At 47.5% G+C, this 22,654-nt stretch overlaps 1 protein-coding gene across 3 annotated transcripts in view; it reads left to right on the top strand.

Moving 5' to 3' along the window:
• LOC121589563 (cell wall protein TIR3-like) overlaps positions 1 to 9,372 on the top strand; it is a 38,560-nt gene extending 29,188 nt beyond the window's left edge. The window contains exons 2-3 of one of the 3 annotated variants that reach the window (XM_041908569.1): positions 8,472 to 8,582; positions 8,613 to 9,372. In XM_041908569.1, coding sequence (XP_041764503.1) covers positions 8,472 to 8,582; positions 8,613 to 8,918 — 417 coding nt within the window. In that variant the 3' untranslated portion in view covers positions 8,919 to 9,372. Of the gene's footprint in view, positions 1 to 8,471 lie in introns of all 3 variants that reach the window. The other 2 variants (XM_041908566.1, XM_041908565.1) reach the window with 2 other exon arrangements.
• Positions 9,373 to 22,654: the final 13,282 nt, after the last annotated feature.

Below are 22,654 nucleotides of genomic sequence, written 5' to 3'. Positions count from 1 at the left end.
ACGGTTACCACAAACGGGATGAATCTGAGAGCGGTCCGTTGGGTAAAGTTGATCGGTAGTGATTTTGGGTTCGCTTCGGGGTTTAGCAGCAGCGAGACGTCGCTGGTTGGCCGGGTTGGGGGTGAGCTGAAGCCTTAAATACATGCGTGAGATGAAACCTGATAGCGAGGTAGCTGAAAGCGCGAGCCAGCTAACGCTCCCGTCAAAACGGACCTAGCCCAGGATCTCCCGAACGCGCACGGCAACCTATCGCCAACTGCTAAATCGATCACCTCGGCGTACTACCTCGGCGAGATGTTTTCGGGCTGGGACTGGGCACTTTCTGGAAGTGGTCCCGCTCTGCTCCACGTTACCCAAGAACGCTAATTAGCATACCGTGGAGGATCGCTTTGAAAGGCATCAATCATCGTTTTGGGTTATTCGAAGCAACCCCATCTCTGCTCCGCCAGACACAGAAGGAATTGAAAAGCGTGGCTTTTGGCCCGTGGCTAGATTTTGGGTTCCTCCCATTCGACGAGAAGTGGGGCTAGTTGGGATCTCGCATGGTGGCTGAGATTGGTTGTACCTGGGCGTGAGGGTGTGCTGTACGATGAAAAATTTTAATTAATTTCTACCATTCGCTTGGGGCCTTGCTGGGGTATCTCTGTCGGTCGCTCATTTCACCCAATGTCGTGTGCCGTGAGGGACCTGTCGTACGGTCGCCCGTAGCACGGGACAAAACCGGATTACATGCCTGTACAAGGGCATTAGAAAGCTTTATCTGATGTGTGCATAATTTTACCGGCTATCGCCACAGTCCACCGCTGGCAGGCTAGATTAGTGGCGGAGTGTAACTGACACCTCGATTTAGAGCAAATTCAATCTCCCGTTTGGAAGCCGTGATTGTAATTAGTCCCGCAGGTTTACTACCAGACTTTAGATTCCTTTGCGTAATGAAGCAAAAACACAACCGCTTGGCATGGATTAGCGTTTCTGCTAATGTGTGCATAATGTAACAAACACGGCATTATCTTTCTCACTAAGAATGTAAAGAATGCTACCCGTTAGCGTACCCTGTGGCCGGGTTCGTTAAAGTGCCACGCACGAGGCCAGTTAAACATAGTATTCTAATCTACTCGCAATCAGGGTCGAGGCTGGAGAATCGACACAATAAATCATCCATACCACCGTTAACCCTCTCCCCTCTTCGGTCAGCGGTCCTGCTGGCAATAAATTCAATCTGCACTGTTTTGTTGCTATGGTCCCCGGGAAAGTGACCGTTGGTGACCATTCCGTGCCGCACACTGCAGCAGCTGATGTAAGGGCTACTGGGCAGCAAGATAAACCACGGCTCATCGCCGGACGTTTGCTTTCCAAGCAATCGCGATTGAACGTCCGCGATCAACCTGTGTGCGTGTGTGTGTGTGTGTGCGTGTGCTAGCATTCATTAATATGCACCGGTTAATGATGCGGTCCGGCGCGGTACAGGAATGACAACTTTGTAGCTGCGCGTGTAAATCTATCAACCTGTCAATATTCATAACGAACTGTTCAATCTTTTCGGGTGCCCGTGCGCATCAGATGACACTTTTACTGCCGCTGCCGAAGGTGCTGGAACGCGAGCCGGTATTCCGTTAGCGTCCCGAGACGCGGGATTCCTTTTTTTGCCTTCCTTCCCTGTTATTACCACCGAGTTCCTGCGGGTCGGCAGTGGAAAGATTGATTACCAAATGCCTTTGGAGAGTTGGTGGTGCACAAGCGCGAGGGGGAACAAATTTCGTTCCGGCTTGCTTCGATTTCAAGTGTCACTGTTGCCCCGGTTGCAGCAGACGAAGAAGATCGCCCAACCGTGGTGGTAGGAGCAACGGTGGGGAAACTGTTGCGATGCATCTTGTGCAGCTTATCTGGCCGAAGGCGATGCATACCCTGTACTCCGTTTTACAGTCCCTCAGCGCAACAGTACAGACTAGGGATTTTGTTCAGAAGGAAGGGGTTTTTGTCTTAATTCCATTTGCTGCCCGTCGGGTCCCGTCCGGCTGCCCGGGCCGGCCTGTGTTGCCACAACCCGACGAGCATGCGCTTCGGATGTCAATTACTTTTCATTTCGTGGACACGTGGACAGTAGGGGTAGATTCTGCCCGGGTAATGGTGGCGAAGGTGGTGGCGCTGGAGCACATGATGTGTTAAAATTTGTCCCTCGGGCGACACTCCAGCGAGTATGGGGAGAGATCGTTTAGAGCTGGTTTTGAGGAACACGGCAAATGCAGATGTAAATGAGGAAGGGATAGGATGAGGCGAAGGAGGAGAAGCGGAAAGGATAAGTGAACAAGCGTCATAAACCTGTGACACTTAAGAGCTTATTATGGACCGCTTTGGTGATGTTCGGAGGGATGTAATTTCAACGTATTATTGAATATTATGCAGGTAATAAACGCTGTGTGAAGTTTTAGCCGAGCTTTTGGCCTACCGGCTGTGTTAGTTTTTCTCTAATTGGGTTTAAATGTAAGTAATTGAAGCATTGTTGTGCTGCGGTTGAGCGCCTGAAGCATTTCTAATTATTATTTTATTTTATTTGTAAGAAAATGTCTATTTTTTCATTAATTTCGAAGACAAAGAAGGCAATTCCTATCAAGACAACAGACATGATGCATTCAATACAAACGATCCTCCACCACGTGATAGCGCGGCAAGATGACGTCAAAAAAGGCCAGTAATATCTATTTGCTACACCTTGCCATTACGTCTAGCGCCGCTGTGCCGTTGTGCCGGAATTGAATCGAGCACGGTCAATGACGCTGACGGGTACTATTAATACTTAAACTCGATTGCCTAAATTACATCCCCAACCGTAGTAATGCCGACGTATCGCTTCCGTCGAATCTTTACTCCGGTCACGTTTTTAGCGTGCTTGTTCCGTGTGTTTATTTTCGGTTTACCCCTGTGGTCCATTAGGCTGGCTGTGGCTGGTTTAATCACTTACCCATGCCGTCGTCGCCGTCATCGTCGTCAGCACACGCTCAAAAACCGATGAATGGCGCTTGCGTTCCATCTTGTGCCTCTTGTGCCAATAATAACAACCAGAACGACAACCATGCAGGTACAAAACGTGCCGATGTCCAGAGCAATCAGACCGCGTTTTTCCGCATTATCCGGCACGAGTCCTTGTGTGTTTTCCTCCCGATGACGTCAATCGACCGCCACAGCCCGGCTCGCGTGTAAGATGCTCCCGCTGCATCGTGCAACACGTTCCCGCATGGGGTGCGGCCGGTGAGTGGTGATAGCGGAGCGGGCAAGCACTTTCTAAATTGCATCCTTTTCCCGGAAGGCAGCGGGGAAGGTACGTGTAGCATTCGTCACGGTCAGGGTTTTGGGCATGTCAAGTGCAACTGTGTGTGCTGGCCGCCACGGCCCGAGAACCTTTTATGCCTGGCGAGATGAGGGTGAGAAGGTAGTGAGCGGAGGAGGCCTGTTCCGGGCCGAACGAGCGCGTCTGGGTATCCCGGCCGGCTGTGTTGTAGTGTGTGGGTTCATTCATAAATTCTGATGCCCCTTGTATCAGTGTGCTGTCAACGGTGAGTGTCGGAGCGGCGTAGTGTTTGCCTTTGGAAGCTTCGTATTTACCCCTCCGCAAGTCTATGCGTACACGAAAGCACACAACTACAAGCACGAGCGTAAGCGGCACCGTGTTTGTCGAACCAAATGACGTCAATAAAATGGCCGACCCCAAAAGTTCAGTACCGCTGGTGGTAGTGGTGGTAGCAGTCGAAGGCATGCGTCTCTAGAACGTACTGGGTTTCACCGCCAGGCGTCTACGCTCCTTTTCGCACCACTCACGCTGTCCGCTGTCCTTGCTAGCCAAACCGTACGACTTGAAATTGAAGAATGAAATATCGATTTTTCCCCTCCGTAGCTTTTTTTACCACAGATCCGCTGTCCCGTCCCGTACCGAGCATCGTTGAGTTGAGGGGAGTTGCGGGTTTTCGTATCATACATATTGTGTATTCACACAAACACATAGAGGCCTACAATGCTTGCCAAGGTCATTGCTACTTGTTGATATGGAACCGTCAAGAACGTGCACACACGCACGTACGCGAACCATGTACAAAATCCTGGACGGCGAGACTGCGCAAAAGGGCTCAAGTTCAGGGATACGTCCAGGGACTCTGGACCGGCCGGTAGGCCTGCTGAGCCGTTTAGCCGTGTGTTTCTGTGTGTCTTTATACCGGGAAAACCTTTGTATTCGTAGATCTGCTTACCCTGTGACGTAAGTCCCTATGTCCCTTTCGCTGCGACCCGAGACGTGCAAATTACGAGGCAATTACTTAGTTCATTCCATAGGCAGGAAGTACGTCAGATCGGGGTTTGAAGGCTAAAAATAAACGAAAGGGATAATGGTTCTTCAAAATGGAACCGCTATAGTATTTTGGAAAAGTGACTAAATGCGGAAACTGGGGGAAAAGAAAAGATTATAAGAGTATTGATGGTTCTCATCGACGATGAATGTTGAGATATTTTAAGCACACGAACAAATATTGGGCATTCATAAGTTTAGACACTGGCAAATGGGGTAATAATATCAAGATAGCATGTATTTAGTATGAACATATTATTTTTACATTCTAAACATGAATACATTCCTCTAGATACTAAGATACTAAGGGGCGTTCTCTATATTTACGGGTGGCTTTATATCTAGTTTTTAGATATATATATATATATGTATTTATACAACTATATATCTCTATTTATGGTAATATTTTGCATGGCTGTAAAGGATCTGGCCAAATTTAAGATTAACACACAATTAACGTGTAAAATTAAAGAACTGAAATGTCAAATGGAGATACTGTTGAGCTGTATTAAATCTGGAATGTGTCTGTTATTCGTACGGCTGGTAAAAGTATTTTTGATTAACCAACATGGAGCCAACAAGTTGTCAAACAGCCGCATAACAATGTCCTGTGGAGCCTGCGTTAACGAGCACCATCTCTAGCTGGCGCTGTGTGCAGTAATAATTTCGGTAAAAATGCATTCCAACCAATAAAAACGGTCACCGGTGTGATAGAATTAACAAAAAACAACAAAAAGTTCCAATCACCGCCGTTGCGGAAGATGGGTCCAGCAGGTCCCGGCAGTGGCTTTGGTGCGGCCATGTCGTAAAGCGGCCGAGTTTTGATTAAAGGAAAGCAGCGAAAAACAAAGATTAGACAAATTAATGTACGGGCACGGGTTAACGCTGCACGCACAGCCGAAACGAGCGGCAAATGTCCTACTGGGAGCTGAAATCGTTAGTTCCGGCCCGACTGCCGGTCGGTATATGTGCTTATTAAAAATCATTTTACACCCGCTCGACGACCCGGTTGATGGTTGTCATCGTTTTATGGCTCGGTTGAGTTGGTTTGTTTTGCTCCGCCAGGTGAATGTGTGTTTTCTTCTGCTGCTTGAATGTAGTCGATTGAGTGTGTGGAGAGGTAGGAAAAGCTTTTGAGGAATTCTATAAGCTTACTCTTTTTGGGGAAAGATGTAACATTGAACCACCTGTGACTCAATTGATTGGAATGGTTGCCAATGGTCCTGGGTTTTCTATGAAGTTCCAATTTCGACCGGACCAACCATGGCCATCACTAAACAAACAAGCGGTTCACAAACCGCGAACGTCTTTTGCGGTCTTCACGTCGAAAGCAATAAACAGCTAGACGCCTTGAAACAATTCGTTAGCACCACAGGTAGCTCATATAATAATAATGAAAGAAGAATGAAAAACAACCAAACCAATGTTGCGACATAAAACCAATGGGTGCATTGGAAACGGGGGGGGGGAGAACAAAACCCCAAAAAGCCCCAATCCGACATCCGTTCCCGGCATTGAATGGGCAGCGAACATTGGTCCCTTGGACATTGGGGCCGAAGAGACCCCCTGGAGACACTTTCGAGGCAATCGAAGCGAAACCGCATCCAACCACTGCTTATCAGCGGCGTTGGTGTCGTTTTTCCTTCTCTGCCTTTTACGGCTAGCTAACCGCCAGGATTGCCAGTGCGCCGGAGTGCCAGAATCAGCAGTTTTATGAAAAATTTCAGCTCATTTAAAGCCAATTAAAAACAGTCAAATTGTGTTATTAGTCCAGCTGATTCACGATACGGGATTGGGCAATCGCTGGCGATGGAGCTGCGGTAGGAAAAGAAGGTGAGCAAACGACACATTGAGATATGGATCGCGTGACGGAACGTGCGGTGCCAACTGTTGCTTATCGTAAGCGAACGATCTTGCGGGGACAGTTTTTTAGGGACAAGCGGCAAACGGTCCCTCCCCCCAAAAAAAAGATAAAAGAGACTTACAGCGACGAAGTGTTTGTAGTTTCGGGTCCATTAAGCCCTTGATTTTGGTCGATAGGGGGAAAAAGATGAAACAAACCCGACCCGATAGGGCATCGGTGTCGCAAGATGATCGATTATAGATCAAACCCAATCGTTTCCCTGAAACAAGTGACAATAAAATACTCGCACGACATGGTTTGAAGTTTGATGATCGGACGCGGTTACAAGATAGCCTTCCCGGATAAGGGATCTGATCGAAGCGAAAACAACCCATTTTGTGCTGAAGGATTAGCCCTTGCATCCCCTCCCGGAAAGGGTGACAACGTTGGATCTTGCGGCACGATGCGTCCCCTTCAAGGTGAGACGGGGCTTTAATTTGGAACCGTAACAAGCATTTCGACGTTGTTGGCGGCGTGTTAGAGTGTGGTGCTGCGGTGCACGTTATGCACGTCCCGGGCTAATTATGACATAATTTACGGCTTGTTGCGGTTTGCAGCGAACGATCGGGCACTGTGTTTGATTGTGAGTTTGTGTTTCGTTTTCATTATGCATTCCTACCTCTCCACTTATAACACGACCGTTTGATGGCTTGTGGCCACGAAAAAAGAAGAAACAAACAAGCAGGCGCGAGCCAGACCGGCAGACAATCAATGTTTTCAAATAATCAACACACCTGCCGGCCTGTCTGAGGCCACAGGCTCGGTGTTGATGTGGCTGTACCCCAGGGACAAGCTGCCAAATAGCTGTCGAACGACCATCAAACGAATGCTGACAGGCTGCTCTACGCGGCTACGTGGGGTTTGTACTTTGGTTTGCTTTACCGTTCTGAAGCAGATCCCAGCATTCCCGGATCCGTCGTTTGTCGCTTTCTTGAGTGGGGGGTGAAGATGCACCTTACCGCTCGGTAAGCTGCGCTGTAACCATTGGAAGGCAAAAGTGCCGTCGACGGGTAAAACATCACCCAAATTTGCATACTAATCGTCGCCGTAATTAGATGACGAAATGTTAATGAACCCCGCGGGATCCGAATTCCTCCGGTGCTTGCTACCCCTCTTCTCCCGCACCTCCTCCACGCAACGCCAGTAGGAGGAGTGGAGAAAAAGCGGTCAAACCCGTACCGCGCGCGCTCGCGTTATCGGTTGTTACCGGCGATAACTGCCGTTGTTGTCTGTTGTTTTATTGGGATTTCGATGATCATCGAAAATATTTCGATCGGCGGATCGGTCTGGCCCGGCTCCGACTTTAGTGCGTTCCGTTCTTCGGTCGTCCTGCAACTCGGGCAACGGGGCTGTATTTTATTTCGATATAATTACGCAAAATCGACCAGAAATGCATGTTTTCGGTCGTGCTTGAATGCTGCAAGTTATCGTTATCGTTTGTTCGCCAGGTCTTTTGGCGGGCGGAACGGGGTACCGGGTCCTTTGCTGCGACGAGAAGGGGAAGGGCAGCTATTTGTTTTATTTGTGGAATAATTTAACCCCCAAACCGAAGCTGCACCAAAACTGTCCCGGCCATTAGATTCGTTAGTTTAGGATTGGGGCCAGCGCGTCTCACAAGGGGAAGAAATCGTGGCATTAAGCAGCTCACGATGCAGCCGGGAATGATTGCCGTATTGTGGTTGATTAAATTTACGATGCACTTTGTTTGTTTTAGTGGCGGAAAATGGCAGCGAACTTTATGGGACATTGGAATATTGGGGTTTTTTTTTGGTAAATGAACGGCGCAACGGTAAAGGTGCTAATAAGCTCAGCTCGTTCTGGTGGCTGCAAGAGTAACGATTCCGTCTCTGCTGCATTCAGAGCACTTGCTAGCATGTTTGGTTGTTTTTCATCACATTCCAAAGCACGTGTTTAAGAAGATGTTGTGTTTGGTTCATTATTATTCATAGTGCCATATTCGAATGGGTTTGAGCACTTTGTGACGTTTGTGGAGCGTTGTTATTTGTTCAGTTGTTTTGTTGGTATTCTATAAAACACATTTGCACTGGCTAGCAATGATTCAGTCTTATTGAAGTATTGAAGCAGACAACAAACAAGAGGTGAAATGTACCGTCGCAAACTGACACCTACGGTGGTCGTGGTTCTATTGTGCCTGGTACGAATTAGGACTAAGTTGAAGAGAGTTTTCTTATTCCAACAATTACAGTCTAAATTTAGTGATTATCTCTCTGTTAGACATTCGTTGCAGATGCACTAACCATTCAGGAGCTGCGGGCCCAAATAGCCCAACAGCGCATTCAGCAACGGTACGGCGTAACAGTGGCGACCACTAGCGCAGCAACTACTAGTGCAGCAACTACCAGCGCAGCAACTACCAGCGCAGCAACTACTAGTGAGGCTACTACTACTACTGCTGCATCTACGACACAAGCATCCGACAGCTCCAACACAACGACCACTGCCGAAGCAACGACTACCACCGAGGCCCAAACGACTTCCAGCTCGGACAACTCGACGACGACGGAAGCAGCGGCTACCACTACCGCGGCTTCCGAAACCACGGCCGACGCATCAAGCACCGGCACGACGAGTGTTGAGGCCGGACTACGAGCCCAATACCGTGATCAAGTACGGCAGCAAGCGATCGAACGTGCCTTAGCCAGAGCTGCCGCGTTCGGTTAGGCGCTTTCAGCCGACCACAACACTGAATTAAAAACGTAACATTTAAAGCCCCCCTAAAAATACAGAAGCTCATAACCGAAACCGAAAGTACGTAATCTAATCTAAATAAAACTCAGCAGGAATTCTTACGGACGCTGCGGAAACGGTGCAGACGCACGGTCGTAATCGTTCAGCGCGGACGGTGAAAATGTGAAATCGAAATACCGACCGGAAAGGACACTTGCTGAACAGGGTAGCCACGGTCGAGATTGGTTTTGCCGCAATCTCAGAACATACAGAATTGGTTGCAATCTCTCCTCTTCCACCCAGCGCCTTCTTCCACCCTCAGACCCTCCATATCCCGCGCAGATGAAAAGTGCCCTCGTCCCCGGAGCGTGCTACATTCGTACTCTGCCCCGAAAGCAAGATGATAGCCCGCAATAAAACACGATGAAGTGAATTTTAATGAATATTATTTATGTACGCTGTTTTTATTTATACACATTTTAAACACAGAAATCAACATCGTATATGCAAATAATAAATAATCATAAAACTGAGTAACGAAAATTGTTCTCCCCCCTCCCCTTCCCCCCGTTTTCAGCAGCAGCCCACAATGAGCCCCCACACCCCTCTCGCACAATGTGAGCGGGGTTTTATACGTTTTGCGTTTTAAAAGCATTTCCTCTTTACTCGGGTTTTTGTGCCTTCGCATCGGGTGTTGGTTTGCTCCGAACGGACGAAAAGCTCATTTTTAGCATTTAGCAGTGCCGGCGGGTCGTGTGGAAAGAGTAAGGGTTTAATCTCTTCCATCCCTTTTTTACCTTTTTTTTGTGCGTTTTTTGTCCGATGCGTAACATTCGGGTTTCGCGTTCGAGAATGGGAAGAGTTGCTGTTGCTGCATATCGAATGTCGTTCTTGCGCTGCTCCGATTGCTCCGATATCTGACATCCCCGACAAGGGGCCCCAGGGTCGAACCGGTCGAAGGTTCGTAATGGTTTCTTAACCCCTGGTACGCACCCTAACAGGCTGTTGCTGGTGTTGGTGGTGGAAAATGAAGGACCAGCCGGTTCGTTATGAAACGTTACAAATAATAGTACAAATAACGTGACAGCACCATGCCGAAAATGTAATAAATCATACATACAATGCTTAAACTTTACACTGACGCGGAGTTTTGAGTGAATGTAGACTGAAGAAGAGTAAAGGTTGTTTCAAGTATCGTTTTGGGGGGAAAACAAACTGGTTAAACGATTTCAATTCCCATAAACAACAAAAAGCCAACGTCGTTGTAAATAAAAGCAAAAGCGTCCTCATTCGGCACGTGCACAATTGCGCTTTTGCGCACCTTATGCTTTGCGCGCTCCAATTGCACCGCGCCACTTAGCCAATTTCGAATCGAATGTGTATTGAATTAAGCAAAAGCCACAATTGTATGCAAATTAATTAGCATCACGCACCTTAACCACCTTGCCTTCCCATATGCACTGCGCACACAAATACACTGGCTTTCTTTCCTTTGCTTTCGTTCCCCCCTTCCCACAATCGCGTATAGACACTGCATCGTGCCTCGTGGAAGTGCATTTGGGTGAAGCGTTTGCTTTGTTTTAGTCCCGCTGTTTTGTGTGTGCTGTTTAAGGTCGTGTTTCGATCAGCTTCACTCACTTGGCAAGGGAAGGCATTTATGTCGTAAGAAAAATTTATGACATCACGTAAAAAAAAAGGATCAACAACAACAGGGAAGGAGAACGGCTGTTCCGAGTGTTATATGCAGGCATGTTTAACGCAAAACGAACCGTTTCTCTACCCCCCGTATGCCAACAGTTTCCTTGACGACCGTGATTGAGATGTTGTATCGTTGTTGAATTTGGAGGCCCCATCGCTTACGTTTCGGGGGAAGTGTTGGAGTGAAAAGGCATTGGTATTGTTTCCAATGAATGTCTTTGATATGGTTTGTAGAAACGAAGCATCTACAAAGCAAAAAGGTGGTTCTGTGTTTAGGTGCATGAGACTGAAACAACAAACAAACTAAAACTCACATTGGCCAACAAAAAACTTTGATGCTTTGGTAGGGTTAGGGGGTTTTGATCGCCGTATGCATTCTATTTCATTCATCTCCAACTATGTGTTCCGGCCCCGACATCAACGATCGACGCTTTCGATGAAGTGTTCTTAACCCATTCTGTCTCCCCATTTTCTTTCCCCCCTGCACTGGTCAATCAAGCTCGCGAAGCCATCCGAAAAAAAAACAACCGAACAAAGACAAATGGCGACAAGACCGCATCAAAACGGTTGTTGGTTCAGGGGGAGCGAAAGAAAAATAAGCCACCGATCGGGCACAAAACTCTACAAATCTCACATACCGTTCGGAAAGCAACAGTAAAACAACAGTCCGTTAGTAGCCTGAAGTGGTCGGAAAAGATTGGCCAATAAAATGATTACCTTAAGGCAAGGATTAGTGACGGATGTCACTCAGAGCCGTTCGTTGGCCTTGGGACGCACCAGCGAGCCTTGTTGAAAATGCAGCGGCTTAACTCCGGGATCCGTCGAGGTATCAAATTCCCAGCAAAGAGAGGGGACTTCCACTGTCCGCCCAGTTATTCCGCGGGGGAGTGAAGTGCATCGGCACCGAGATTGGTCTGAGTGAGTGCTCTCATCGCCACCGATACAGCTCAATCAGAAAGGAGAAAGGAGCTTTGAAAGGCACGAGATAAAAAACAATGCGGTTGTTTTTGAGGTTGTTTTTATAAAAGGGGGGGAGATTTAAATATGTTGTATACCCCTTTAACAATCATCAACAATAATTGAAGACGATGTTCTTATTAATATTACTTTCTAATATACTATGCGATGCTAAGAGGCAGAACAACATGTTATCGGCTAAGATTTAACACTTATTGCATCCAGTTGTATCTCCAAAAAGAAAGAGTGGTTGGAACCTTCCCTTCGGCTTTTTTACCCTTAGCAACCCAATCGGCATACGAAACAAACGATTAATGAGGCGTCATTTGTTTTCCCTTCGATTAGCTGCTTACAACATAATTACAAGAAGCTTAGTACCACAGTACGTAGCAGCAAGAGTGAAAAAAAGAACCACAGTCCAATCTCCAATTACGGACACCAAACAAATGCACTGGCAAACGTTCTGAAAATACGATCGCTAGCCTTCGTGCGCCATGTGCTACTAAAAATGTGACCCATTTGCTACCGGTTTTCCGGATCACTTTCCTGGGCCCTGGGTGAAATGTGTGCACACCCTTCGGCAGCCAATTAAAACCACTGCCGCCTGCAAAGGGGTTGCAGGAGAATGCTAGAGAGAACGCTAGAAATAAATTTTTGCAATCAACGCGCTACCGTGGCCACTTTCCACCATGTTCACCATGGTGTCTCAACGATGAGGTCTAGTTTGTAACATAAATTAATGAACCGATTTCTGCGTGACTGGTGCGGTGGGGCGTTAAGGTCAGTAGTGCGGGTGCACCCAAACCTTCGCCATCCCGGCGGAAGGTGCGACTGATAAATGCGGCTTAATTTAATCGAATTACTTGACCGCACCCCCTTTCCCACCTTCCCGGCAACGACGTGCTGCAATGTCACGAATGCCGTTTGCGTAGACGCAGCCAGAGGGCAGAACGTTTACGTATCGGTTAGTGTGTGTGAGTAGTTCGACGAGACCGTGTTCAGCTTGTGTTTCGTGATTTTTCTTAACTTTAGAATAGAAAAAAAAACACAAAATGAAAATAAAATACTCATTTTAAAGGATTCCTAAACATCATACATGACCTTTTTGTAATGTTTTTCTTTTCGATTTGGTTCAATTTTCACCACAATTTGCATGGAATCTGCGCGTTAATCTTCCCCGCGGAAGGTACGCTGTCGCGAAACGGAAGCATTCTTGACCACCTTCCGTCTCTCTCTCTCTCTCTCTCTCTCTCTCTCTCTCTCTCTCTCTCTCTCGCTCTTTCTCTCTGTTCTCGGTCTGGCGCGACTGTCGAAAAGTGTCGCAGTTGCCCGAGGACACTAGCAGCGTGGTTGCGAAAAGTGTATCACGCGCGATGATTAATGGCGCGCCGGTACGCAAACTGACACCCGGCCGCCAATGAGGTTCGAATTGGCAATAATTCAGCAGTCGCAGTAGCAGCGGCAATGGCGATGCTGCACTTGCACCGAGCATGCAATCCAGAGCGCTTCGCGATCACTATTCGGGAGGAGTGTCATCTTGGGCCATGGTGTTGCTATTAGTGGATCGAGTAGCGGCGAATTACATCTTCCCGTGGGTCTGTAGGTGAAGAATGCACTGCTACCGAGCTACTCACAGCCAGGTGGGCCAAGGGCCAATGTGAGTTAAAGTTTTGATCGTGTTGCAGTTTCGAGCCATGTAAAGAGTTCATTTTATTTTAAGGTATGGACAGCATCATTTAATTTAGTTTTTTTTTTCTTTCGTCCGATTTCACACAGCAGCTTCTCATTGATAGGAGTTGAAATTTTAGCTCAGCAAGAAGCTCGCATCGATAGAGCTGCATGTTAAGGAAAAATTTGTTTTGCACTGTCCTGTCGCGAAACGTTTCAACTTTTATTGCCATGCCCATTATTATTCGCAACACTTCCTCGCCGGCTGTTCGCTTCCACCGCCGCAGCATACCTGCATGCAACTGCATTCAGAGCTACTGGAAGGAAGCAGTCCAAAAAGTTTGCACCCTTTTGCTCGCACCAGCATCATCGCAAAAGGTGTATGGCCGAAGAAATGAACAGAATACACTCACGTGTGTGTGTGTGTGTGTGTGTGCTTTTTTTTAACATAAATTCCTGTCTCTTCCTATACGGCGCATTTTTAAGGGCAGCCCAGTTTTGCCACATAGAATGCGCTTTTTCATAACGCGTGATGGGTGTTGTGCGAAGTTGGCTTCTTCTTCACTCCAGCCCCACTCCATCGATAAATAAATATGTCCAGAACTGTAGCAGTCATTGGCACCTTTACGGTTAGCCACCTTTTGCTAGACGCCCGGCTGGGGCTCGTTGAAGCTTTTATTGCCCGCTTCTTGAGTTGCTTCTTTTTCCTGCCATTATTTCCCCATGCGCACATAACACAGCCCAACAGCATCCAGCCGCGGAGAGTGGTCAAGAATCGAAAACCCACTAGTGGCTGCCTGTTTTGCCTGGTATCGTGGTACTGGTTCGGCAGGTATGCTACCGGTGCTCGCCGCGCAATTCTAACAAGCAACTGGGCGGGAAGGGATTGGTCAGCTGGAAGGATAAAACAAACAGCAACTCACTAAACAAACCTCGCGCGGACCAGTTCCTTGGACGGGCAGGACCTCCCCATCCCCCTTCCCTTTTTCCAATCGGGCAGAGCACAAGCGATGAAGCGAACACTCAAAGATCAAAACGGAAGGTGCAAAAGGTGCATCCGAGCAGGAGGTTGATTCGCAAATGCAATAAATTTAGCATATTTCCGCTTCGATTGTACATCACCTCCGAGCGGGCGCGGGGGGCGCTGTGTATCAACCGGGGGCTGCTCTCGGCCGCCTTTTGCTGCTTCTTTGTATTCTCGCTCGTGTTCAGTTTTGAAGCATTATTTTTTTTAGTGTTGCTGAAATTCAAAATGCTGCTGTTGCTGCCGCTGCTGTCTGTTTTGTGCAGCACTCATCTTGAGCGTTTGCCATCACCGTCGACGAGCCCGTTTAATTTGCGACTTCTGTTTCGGTTGGCCCGGGATTCGCTGTTGTTGTTGTACCCCTGTACCGTCCACCGGCAGACGGATGGGAAGATCGATCGATCGATCGCACTACGGGTAAGTGAGTATGTTTTGGCGTGTGGCGGCAAATTGGTTACACGTCGTTCCAGTGCAACCTCGTCGGAGATGGGCTAAGAGAGAGAGAGAGAGTGTGTGTGTTTTCTGCAGCGGAGCTCGTTGCTATGTTTCGCATTATGTTATGCGTAGAAAAGATAAAAGCCGTTTTGTGTTTATTTTTGAGCTACAAGCAACCTTCACGTGTGACAAGCCAATTATTGGGCAGCTGGGTTGTTGCGTAAGGGCGAGAATGTGTAGCGAATGTTATTAAAAATGTATGCCGATAGAACATGTTTCCCGTTTTCAGCACGGCTTCAGTACTTGCACAGATTAAAAGCCAGCAAGCCAGCGCGGAGGGGCAGCTTGGAGATGGGAAAATGGAAAGCAAACTCTTGTTCCAGTGGACAGAAGAAGCGTTTCACATAAAACATAATCCTAATTGGAAAGCTTATTTCAAAAAAAGAAGCTAAATGCAACCAGTTTTCAAACCCCAATATTGTGAACATTGGTGGCAGAGAAGCAGAATACAATGGCTTATCAACGCAACAATACACAACGGGCCCATTTTCCTGCCCAACAGCAAAGCAAAGGATCATAAATTTTCGCTCATTTAAGCATATCCAGGCACAGGCATTGGGCTTTTCGGTCACAACCACATTTCTCTACACGGTGCGCTGCGGGCCACCAGGGAAGTGAGAAGTGAATCGAAGGGAATCGCTTTTTTATTTTTCTCGATCCTCATAATCTACATTATTACCCGTTTCGACCCGCGGGGGAACCATGGGTGACAATATGACAATCACTATTCTACTCGCAACAAACCGGCATAAAGTTGTGCATGAGAAGACGGCTGTTGCCACCGCACTGCATGTGATCTTCTTTTAGAGCATCGTTTGTTTGGAGCGACTGTGAATCAAGAGCGGGGGTAAAGAAGGCTTGCTTTAGACACTTGGAGAGGGGAAAAGCCAAACAGAAAACCCGATGGAGACAGGCAGCGTAGCGTTTGTGTAATTGAAAGCAACACGATCGTGGAAAGTGATCCTCAAATATGACATTTACGGCTGCTGTAAATTATATCTACTTCACTTAAAGGAAGATGCCTCATTGTTATGCTCCACATTTGCCACATCCCTTTCCTCTCCCTCGTAAAGCGTGTGTTTTCCTGTGGACTGTGGAATGTTTCTTCATTTCTAGAGACGAATTCGAACGCTCCGTTGTCAAACGCTGCTGGTGAGCTGGCGACGTGAGAAAGCAAAACGACGTTTTAACGATGAACTAGAGTGGTGTGTGACACTCTTAAAGGACGATAAAACCTTATTTGTTTACCTTCCAACGTCGTTGGCCACGCTGACACTTCGGGGCAGAAATGTCAATCTCAAGCGGAGCAAACCGTAAGCACGTACACGATCGCAAAAGGACACACGCGATAATCACACCCGATTATGATTGAACGTAAATTTTGATTATAGCATCGCATTGAAGCAAGCCCTGCTTGAGGTTCCGTGCTGCTGGACCTGGACGCGCGCGCTCGTCCCTCCCGTTGTGAGCCTACCTTCCCATACTGATCGTGTGTGTGTGTGTGTGTTTGTGTTACGGGAGAAGTTCGGTCCAGAGCTTTATATCTTTTCCCTCTTTTTTCACACCTTCCGAACAGGCCCATTCCCATACAGATTCGGTTTCGAATTCGCTCGTACGCCATGCCGGCATGCCAGATTGTTGCCAGCATGCCGACTCCCCGACATTGCTATGAAGAGGATGGCGGGGGAGATGCCTGGTGGACGGTGCTATCAAATAGTTGAAAAAGATCCCGACATGGCGCGATGCGACCACACGCACGACAGAAATGAAACGAAAAAGAAAAACACACACACACACTCCGTTTGCCGATCACGCGGGGGAGCATCTAAATGAAAGGAGAAGAGAGTGAAGAGGACCGAAAGAAAACAACGATCCCATGATCGATGGGGAAACAGAACAGCAACACAGAAGGTGGTTGCGCGGGAGAAGCGGTTGAAGGGATTAAAACGGCTAGCATAATGACGCGAGGCACGGTGGTCACCATAATGCCGAACCAACAAACCCATACGGCGCATGGGAACCGCGCGTTCGTTTGGTGGAAGAAAAAAAAAACCGGGCGAAACAACAAATTATTATCATCTGAATATGCTCCGGTGCTTGTGTGCTGGGTGTGTGCACCCTTTGGCGTGTGGTGTTGGGAGGATGTTGCGGATGGTCGCCCTTCTACCGCTCGCCTTCTTCTATCGTCTATTGTTCAAGTACGGACGGCCACACCGCCCCGGTACAGAAATCAAATGATGTAAGCTGGCATTTGCTCTGCCAAACACATAAATTTAATTGGTCTACGCGCGAAGAGGTATTAAAAGGTGACGCGAGACAGAGAGAGAGAGAGAGAGAGAGAGAGAGAGAGAGAGAGAGAGAGAGAGAGAGAGAGAGAAATAAAAAAGGACAAACCCTCCGAACAACCATAGAGAGTTTGGCCCTCGACTAATGCCACCCGGGCGCATCAGCGGTGCATCATTATGCAGGCGAAAACAATGGCACACGATTCGCGATCGCACAGCTTAGGTGAGTGTGTGTGGTTCTTTGGCCTTAAAATTAATTTAGATGTTTACGCTGACACGCTCGAACAAAGCGCTGGGAGGGATAGTGCATTGGAAACAATTCAATTAATTGCCGTTTCACGAGATATTAGGTACGTAGAGATAACGCTTTTGGGCTTAACTTTCCCATCGGCGCAAGCAACGAATCTTGTTTTATTTTTTCTGTCCATTTTATTGCATGTTCACAATACGCAACAACACACCCCCGAAAAACGTTCGAGATGGAAACGCATTCACACAACAAACGGGTATGGCACGGGTGATTGAAATTTCGGCATTATTATCTTAAACATGCAGCCGCGATGCGCCCGCGGAATGTGGACACAGAACAGTGACCTATAAAGCAAGCGATGCAGCCAGCGCCACGCGTCAAATAAAAAAGGAAACTTATCAGAAAACAACTCCATCTCCCTCCCCCACCGATTCTCGGCGAGCCTGATTTGCATTCGAATGGGCTGTGCCGTGGTTGCGGGAGGATGCGACCGGTACGATGACTCGTACCGCTTCAGACCGGATCATCCGGATCTGTGACGGCGCGAGGGGCAGCTTAGGCCGGGAACGGCGGGTCCGAAAACAAGGCCCCGTAAATCGATCCCGTTCGAGCCGATCCGATCGTGTTAGCCGATATCTGAAATCTACGTCGATGTCGCGGGTGATAATGTGGCTGAAGGTGATAATCTCGATCGGCTGCGTGCGAGCGTGAGGAAATATATGTTAAACATATAATTTAAGAGCCGGAAAGTATGCCGGCTGACCGCACTAAAACTGTCCCGATGTTTCAACATTGTGCCATTGAAACGGGTGGTGGGCCGTGGGGGAATAGTTTGGGGGGAGGAGGAGAGAGAGAGATTATCCATTGCAGCGATGGACACTGGGTGGAGCTGTTTTCGGGTTTGCACACTGCGGCCAAGAAGATGATTCAGCCATCGCTGTGGGGTTGAAATTCCGCAGATGGCATGTTGGTGATAAAATCGTTTGTTGATTTTTGTGATGTCAAGTGTTAAGTATTTAAAGTGTTTGCCGCTTAACAGTTCTAACCTTTCAAAAGGATAGTGCTTTATTAAAGGTTAGGGACACTCCGAAGCCAGAGATGATTCACGTCGAGTCTATTAGAAACTGAACTGTCAGATATTAAGATGATCTAGTGGATCATTTTATAGGTTTTTGTCTAATTTAAACTAGTTAAAAACTAGCTCTTGTGCCAAAAATCAAAATAAAATATTCAACATTCAAGAGCGTGCAGTAGCCTTAATATCCAATTTCTTAGACTTCCTATTGCCGCAACAGGAATAAAATATTCCAAACCAATTTTTTCTGCATTCCTACGCATGCGTGTCGACACGCGTGTCCCGCTCAGCCGTTGCAGGAATCTGGTTACCCCGTTGCACTCTACTTTTCGATAGTGTCTGTTGCATCAATTAAGACATCGACCGTCACATGAATTCGCATTAAGCATTCCTGCTCCCCTTTTGCCCTCCGTTTACCACCAGCCAGTGTGCTGGTTTGATTGCACCCAAACAAACGATCGCCAAGACCACGATCGCCAAATGGATCGTCCGGCTCTGGTGTGTGTGTGTGTGTGTGCGCGCACGCGGCAGATGCAAAATATTATCTTTCCATGTATAATTAATCTCCGGTGAGATAAATTAATTTATATCAATTACACGGCCACTCGGGTCGGTGCAGCAGAGTGCCGGAAAGGAAGTGGCAAGGGTGAGCAGAGGTTGCGAGATTTAAAAGCGTGTGCGAGGGCACGCACACGTACACATGTACACGTAGCGAGAGGAGGTGTGATGTGCCGGAATTTCGAGCGGTGGCGATTTGGAGCTTTAAACTGTCGTGCTAACACGCCCGGGCCGAACCTGGGCCGCCCAAATCACGCGTCGCTTCTGTGCGCAAGGTGGGTGCAGCAGGCAGGAAAAGGGAAGAGAAAAACCTCCCAACCACCAAACCCCGGACGGTGGCAACGACTGGCCGGCGCTGCCTGCGCTGGCTGGTCGCTTGCGAGGATCGCTCGAAAGCGCGATCAATTATTTTGCCTCTCCTCGCTCATTATATTTCACACCGCTGTTTTAAGATATGAATTATAGATAAGCAATCGCGACGATGCGAATTTATCGCGTACTCCCCGTGCCCGTGCCGGACGGTCGGGCGGAGTGGCGTTTGGCTTCGTGCGCCCTGCGGATGTCGCTGCGTGTCTGCGCGATGCGTAAATGCGGGCGTGGTGTAAGCATTGCGAACTGTGGGAAAAATTAGAAGTGCAGCATGTTGGTGTAGTAACAGAGAGGAGATGATCTTTTGGAATTGTTTGCCTTGTTTCTGCAGTTTTTTGTTTGGGGCTTCATTTGTTGGGTTGATTTTATTTTTTCCGTTAATTTAATTTTATCTTAAATTTTTTTTTAATTTTATTTTAAATTTCATTTGATTTAAATAAATAAAATCAACGGTCCATGTATGGTCATCGTACACCATCACTGTGCTAGCATAGCACTGCAGCCAAACTGCAGCACACACGATTGCAGACGCACAAAACCAATAATAAAACATGAAAAGAAAAAAAAACACACACATCCACATCACCCAAGTCCCGGCTGCACGGTTGGCTCGGCACCGCGTGACCACAGGTAGCAGTGGCGATTCATTTTCGCGTGACAAAATTTATTTAATTTTAATAGCTTCTGTTTCGTTCCAAATCAAATAATGATTATCGTGATGCGATCATGCTCCATCGCGATCGAGGGCGGGAAGGGTGTGAAAAGCGAAAGCAGTCAACACGAAGCAGCACCAGCAAGCACAGTGCAGATCGGTGGGCATGAGTTTGAGGCTGCGCGCAAAACTTAATGGCGGCTCCGATCGAACAAAAAAAAAAAAAAAAAAAAAAAACAGTGGTCAAACGCAGTCGGGAGCGTCCATCGGCACTCGCATCGACAATCGCAGCCGCAATCTTGACACGTTTGGCGCGCCCAAGCATGGCCGACGTATTGTGCAGCGAAAATGGGATCGGGATGATGTTTGCACCGATCGCGATAGTCATCGATACCCGGGCGGTTTAATCGTTCCGGCGGCCCATTGCGTGGCCTGAGGGTGGACCTTTATTTTTCAATTTAATTGCGTTAATGAATTGCTCTTCCAGTGGGTTTTATAGGCTTCGATCGATCGGTTCGGTCCCGTTTGAGAGGGCGAGAAGCGGGTGTAAATGTTTTGGGGGAGAAGAGGATGTGATGCTTTTTTTGCACGAATTCTACCCAACGGATTAGGCACGATCGTGATCTCGCCAATCGTAATGGATAAGTCGAAGAGGACCGATCGGTACTACAGGGAAGTGCAATTGGAATGAGTGACACGCACGCAAACGATTCAAACGGTTTCTGGTTCGTACTGTGGATTTTGTAAATAATTTGAAAATAAAAACGTTTCTTAACGAGCTTGAAAATACATCGTAAAAAATGATGAGTATATTAATATCTTAATTTCCTTTTCATAAATTCACTTTCGTTCGAGTAGTTCTTTTTATGTAACTTATGTTTCGTTAACCAGGACAATAAAGATAAATGAAGGCTTAAACAAAGCTTAATTAGAAAACCAAACACCGAGCGCACCGGACGTGGATCGCCATTAGGCGCGAAGCTTACCAGGCACTTTTTTGTTCTCCTTCTCGACCTGACCCGATCGAATCGAGGCACGATTAAGGTCAATTGGGCACGGGATCATTTCATGCTCATTTATCATTTTCTAACGATCCGTTGCACCGCCCTTCCACCATCCTCGTCCGAAGATTCGGTCCGGAGTGTTACCAGCGCACCGAGCAGGCAGTAGGGTTTCGAGTTTCGGTTTGTTTTGGGGTGTTCATTGATTTTGTGGCCACCACAAGTGTGGATGGCAAATGTGTGTGTGTGTTCCGATGGGCCGCCGATAATTGTTGCGCATTCACGCGCATTGGCCTCGCTCCGGACCGGGCATTAAAAGGGGCTAATTGAATTTATGCCTCTTCGACACTTTTCTGACACTTTTTTCGGTGGCATGACGATACAGCGGAGAAAATCTAATTGGACTAATCGTGCAGCTTAGTGCGCAGGTCTAGGATGCTGTTTGCTGGGGAAGCAGAGGGAAACGAGAGGCATGGGAAAGTATGATTGAGTCATTCTTCAAAGTTTCCGATGGCTGATGACTGCTCTGCGGCAATCAACTCTTCACGAAGCGATCAATAATTGCTGAACTTTTCTTTTCTTATTGGGTGAGGCATTTTTATAAATGGTTCAATAACAAGGGAAGGGAAAATTAAGTAATTATTTAAGGATCCTATAGTAATGGCGGCAAATTTACAGCAAGACAATTGACTAGTTAAGGAATTAAACCACAAATGTAGCGAGGGGTTTGTTTTTATTTATTTAAAATTCATTTGCAGGCATTTATATTGAGCAGGACACACTTGTTCTTAAATCCTTAAATTTCCTTTCACCATTTTTTATAAATATTTGTCTTACTTCTGGTGATCGAAATCATGCAAACTACCACGGTAATAATACAACACTCCCTTTACCCATTCGGCACAGCGCCTCGCTAGGCAGGTTAATTTAGTAGATTTATGGCTTTATTTAAATGATTCCATTTCAGCTTGATTAATTAATTTATAATTAAAAGCATACAAAGGGGCCACGTGCGGGACGGCCGTGACTCGAGGCTCATAATGAACACCGGCTATGGCACCTTTCGCGTTTCCGGCTACGGGTCGGGCGAAGGCAAAGGAACGTGATAAGAAGAACAGAAACACGTACCACAACACAGCCCCAAATGGGCCCGGACCGAGTGAAGACACCGAGTGGTGGACGTTGTTAACATTGTCCGGTACATTTGTTTCCATTTTCAAAGCGGTCACTCGTCACAGTATCCCTTCCAGGGCGCTGGGGTGGTGAGGCAGTTGGCCACGCTGTTCGTGGCACACCTTCCGGAAGGCTCCCGCGGGTTTCGCTGGTCGTCGTCGGGGCTAGCATAAATGGAAGCGTTAAAGGAGTAAGCCAGAGTGGTACAGCGACCGATGCCAATACCACTACTGCTGCCGCCGAAAAAGGTATCCAATCCATTTCCATTTTGCATTGGTACGAACAGGCTTCGGTGTGAGGCTGGCAGTGTCTCTGGCCCCGGACAGTTTGCACCATCACCGAGCGGATGTCGTTTGGTTTCGTTTGTTTTTGATTTGTTTCTTTTTCGCACCCGCTTAGGGACACCGCCGTCCTTTACTAAAGTGGGTCCAGCGTGGATAGTGGACCGGCAGAATGGCACCCCCCCGTCCCGTCCCGTCTCCCCCTCCCGCTCTGCCGTTCCCTATTTATGGGTTTATATTTTTA

The sequence above is a fragment of the Anopheles merus genome, chromosome 2R, assembly GCF_017562075.2.
Source record: "Anopheles merus strain MAF chromosome 2R, AmerM5.1, whole genome shotgun sequence".
NCBI lineage: Eukaryota > Metazoa > Arthropoda > Insecta > Diptera > Culicidae > Anopheles > Anopheles merus.
The sequence above is the reverse complement of the archived record's forward strand: the minus strand, read 5'-3'. Positions and strand labels throughout refer to the sequence as shown.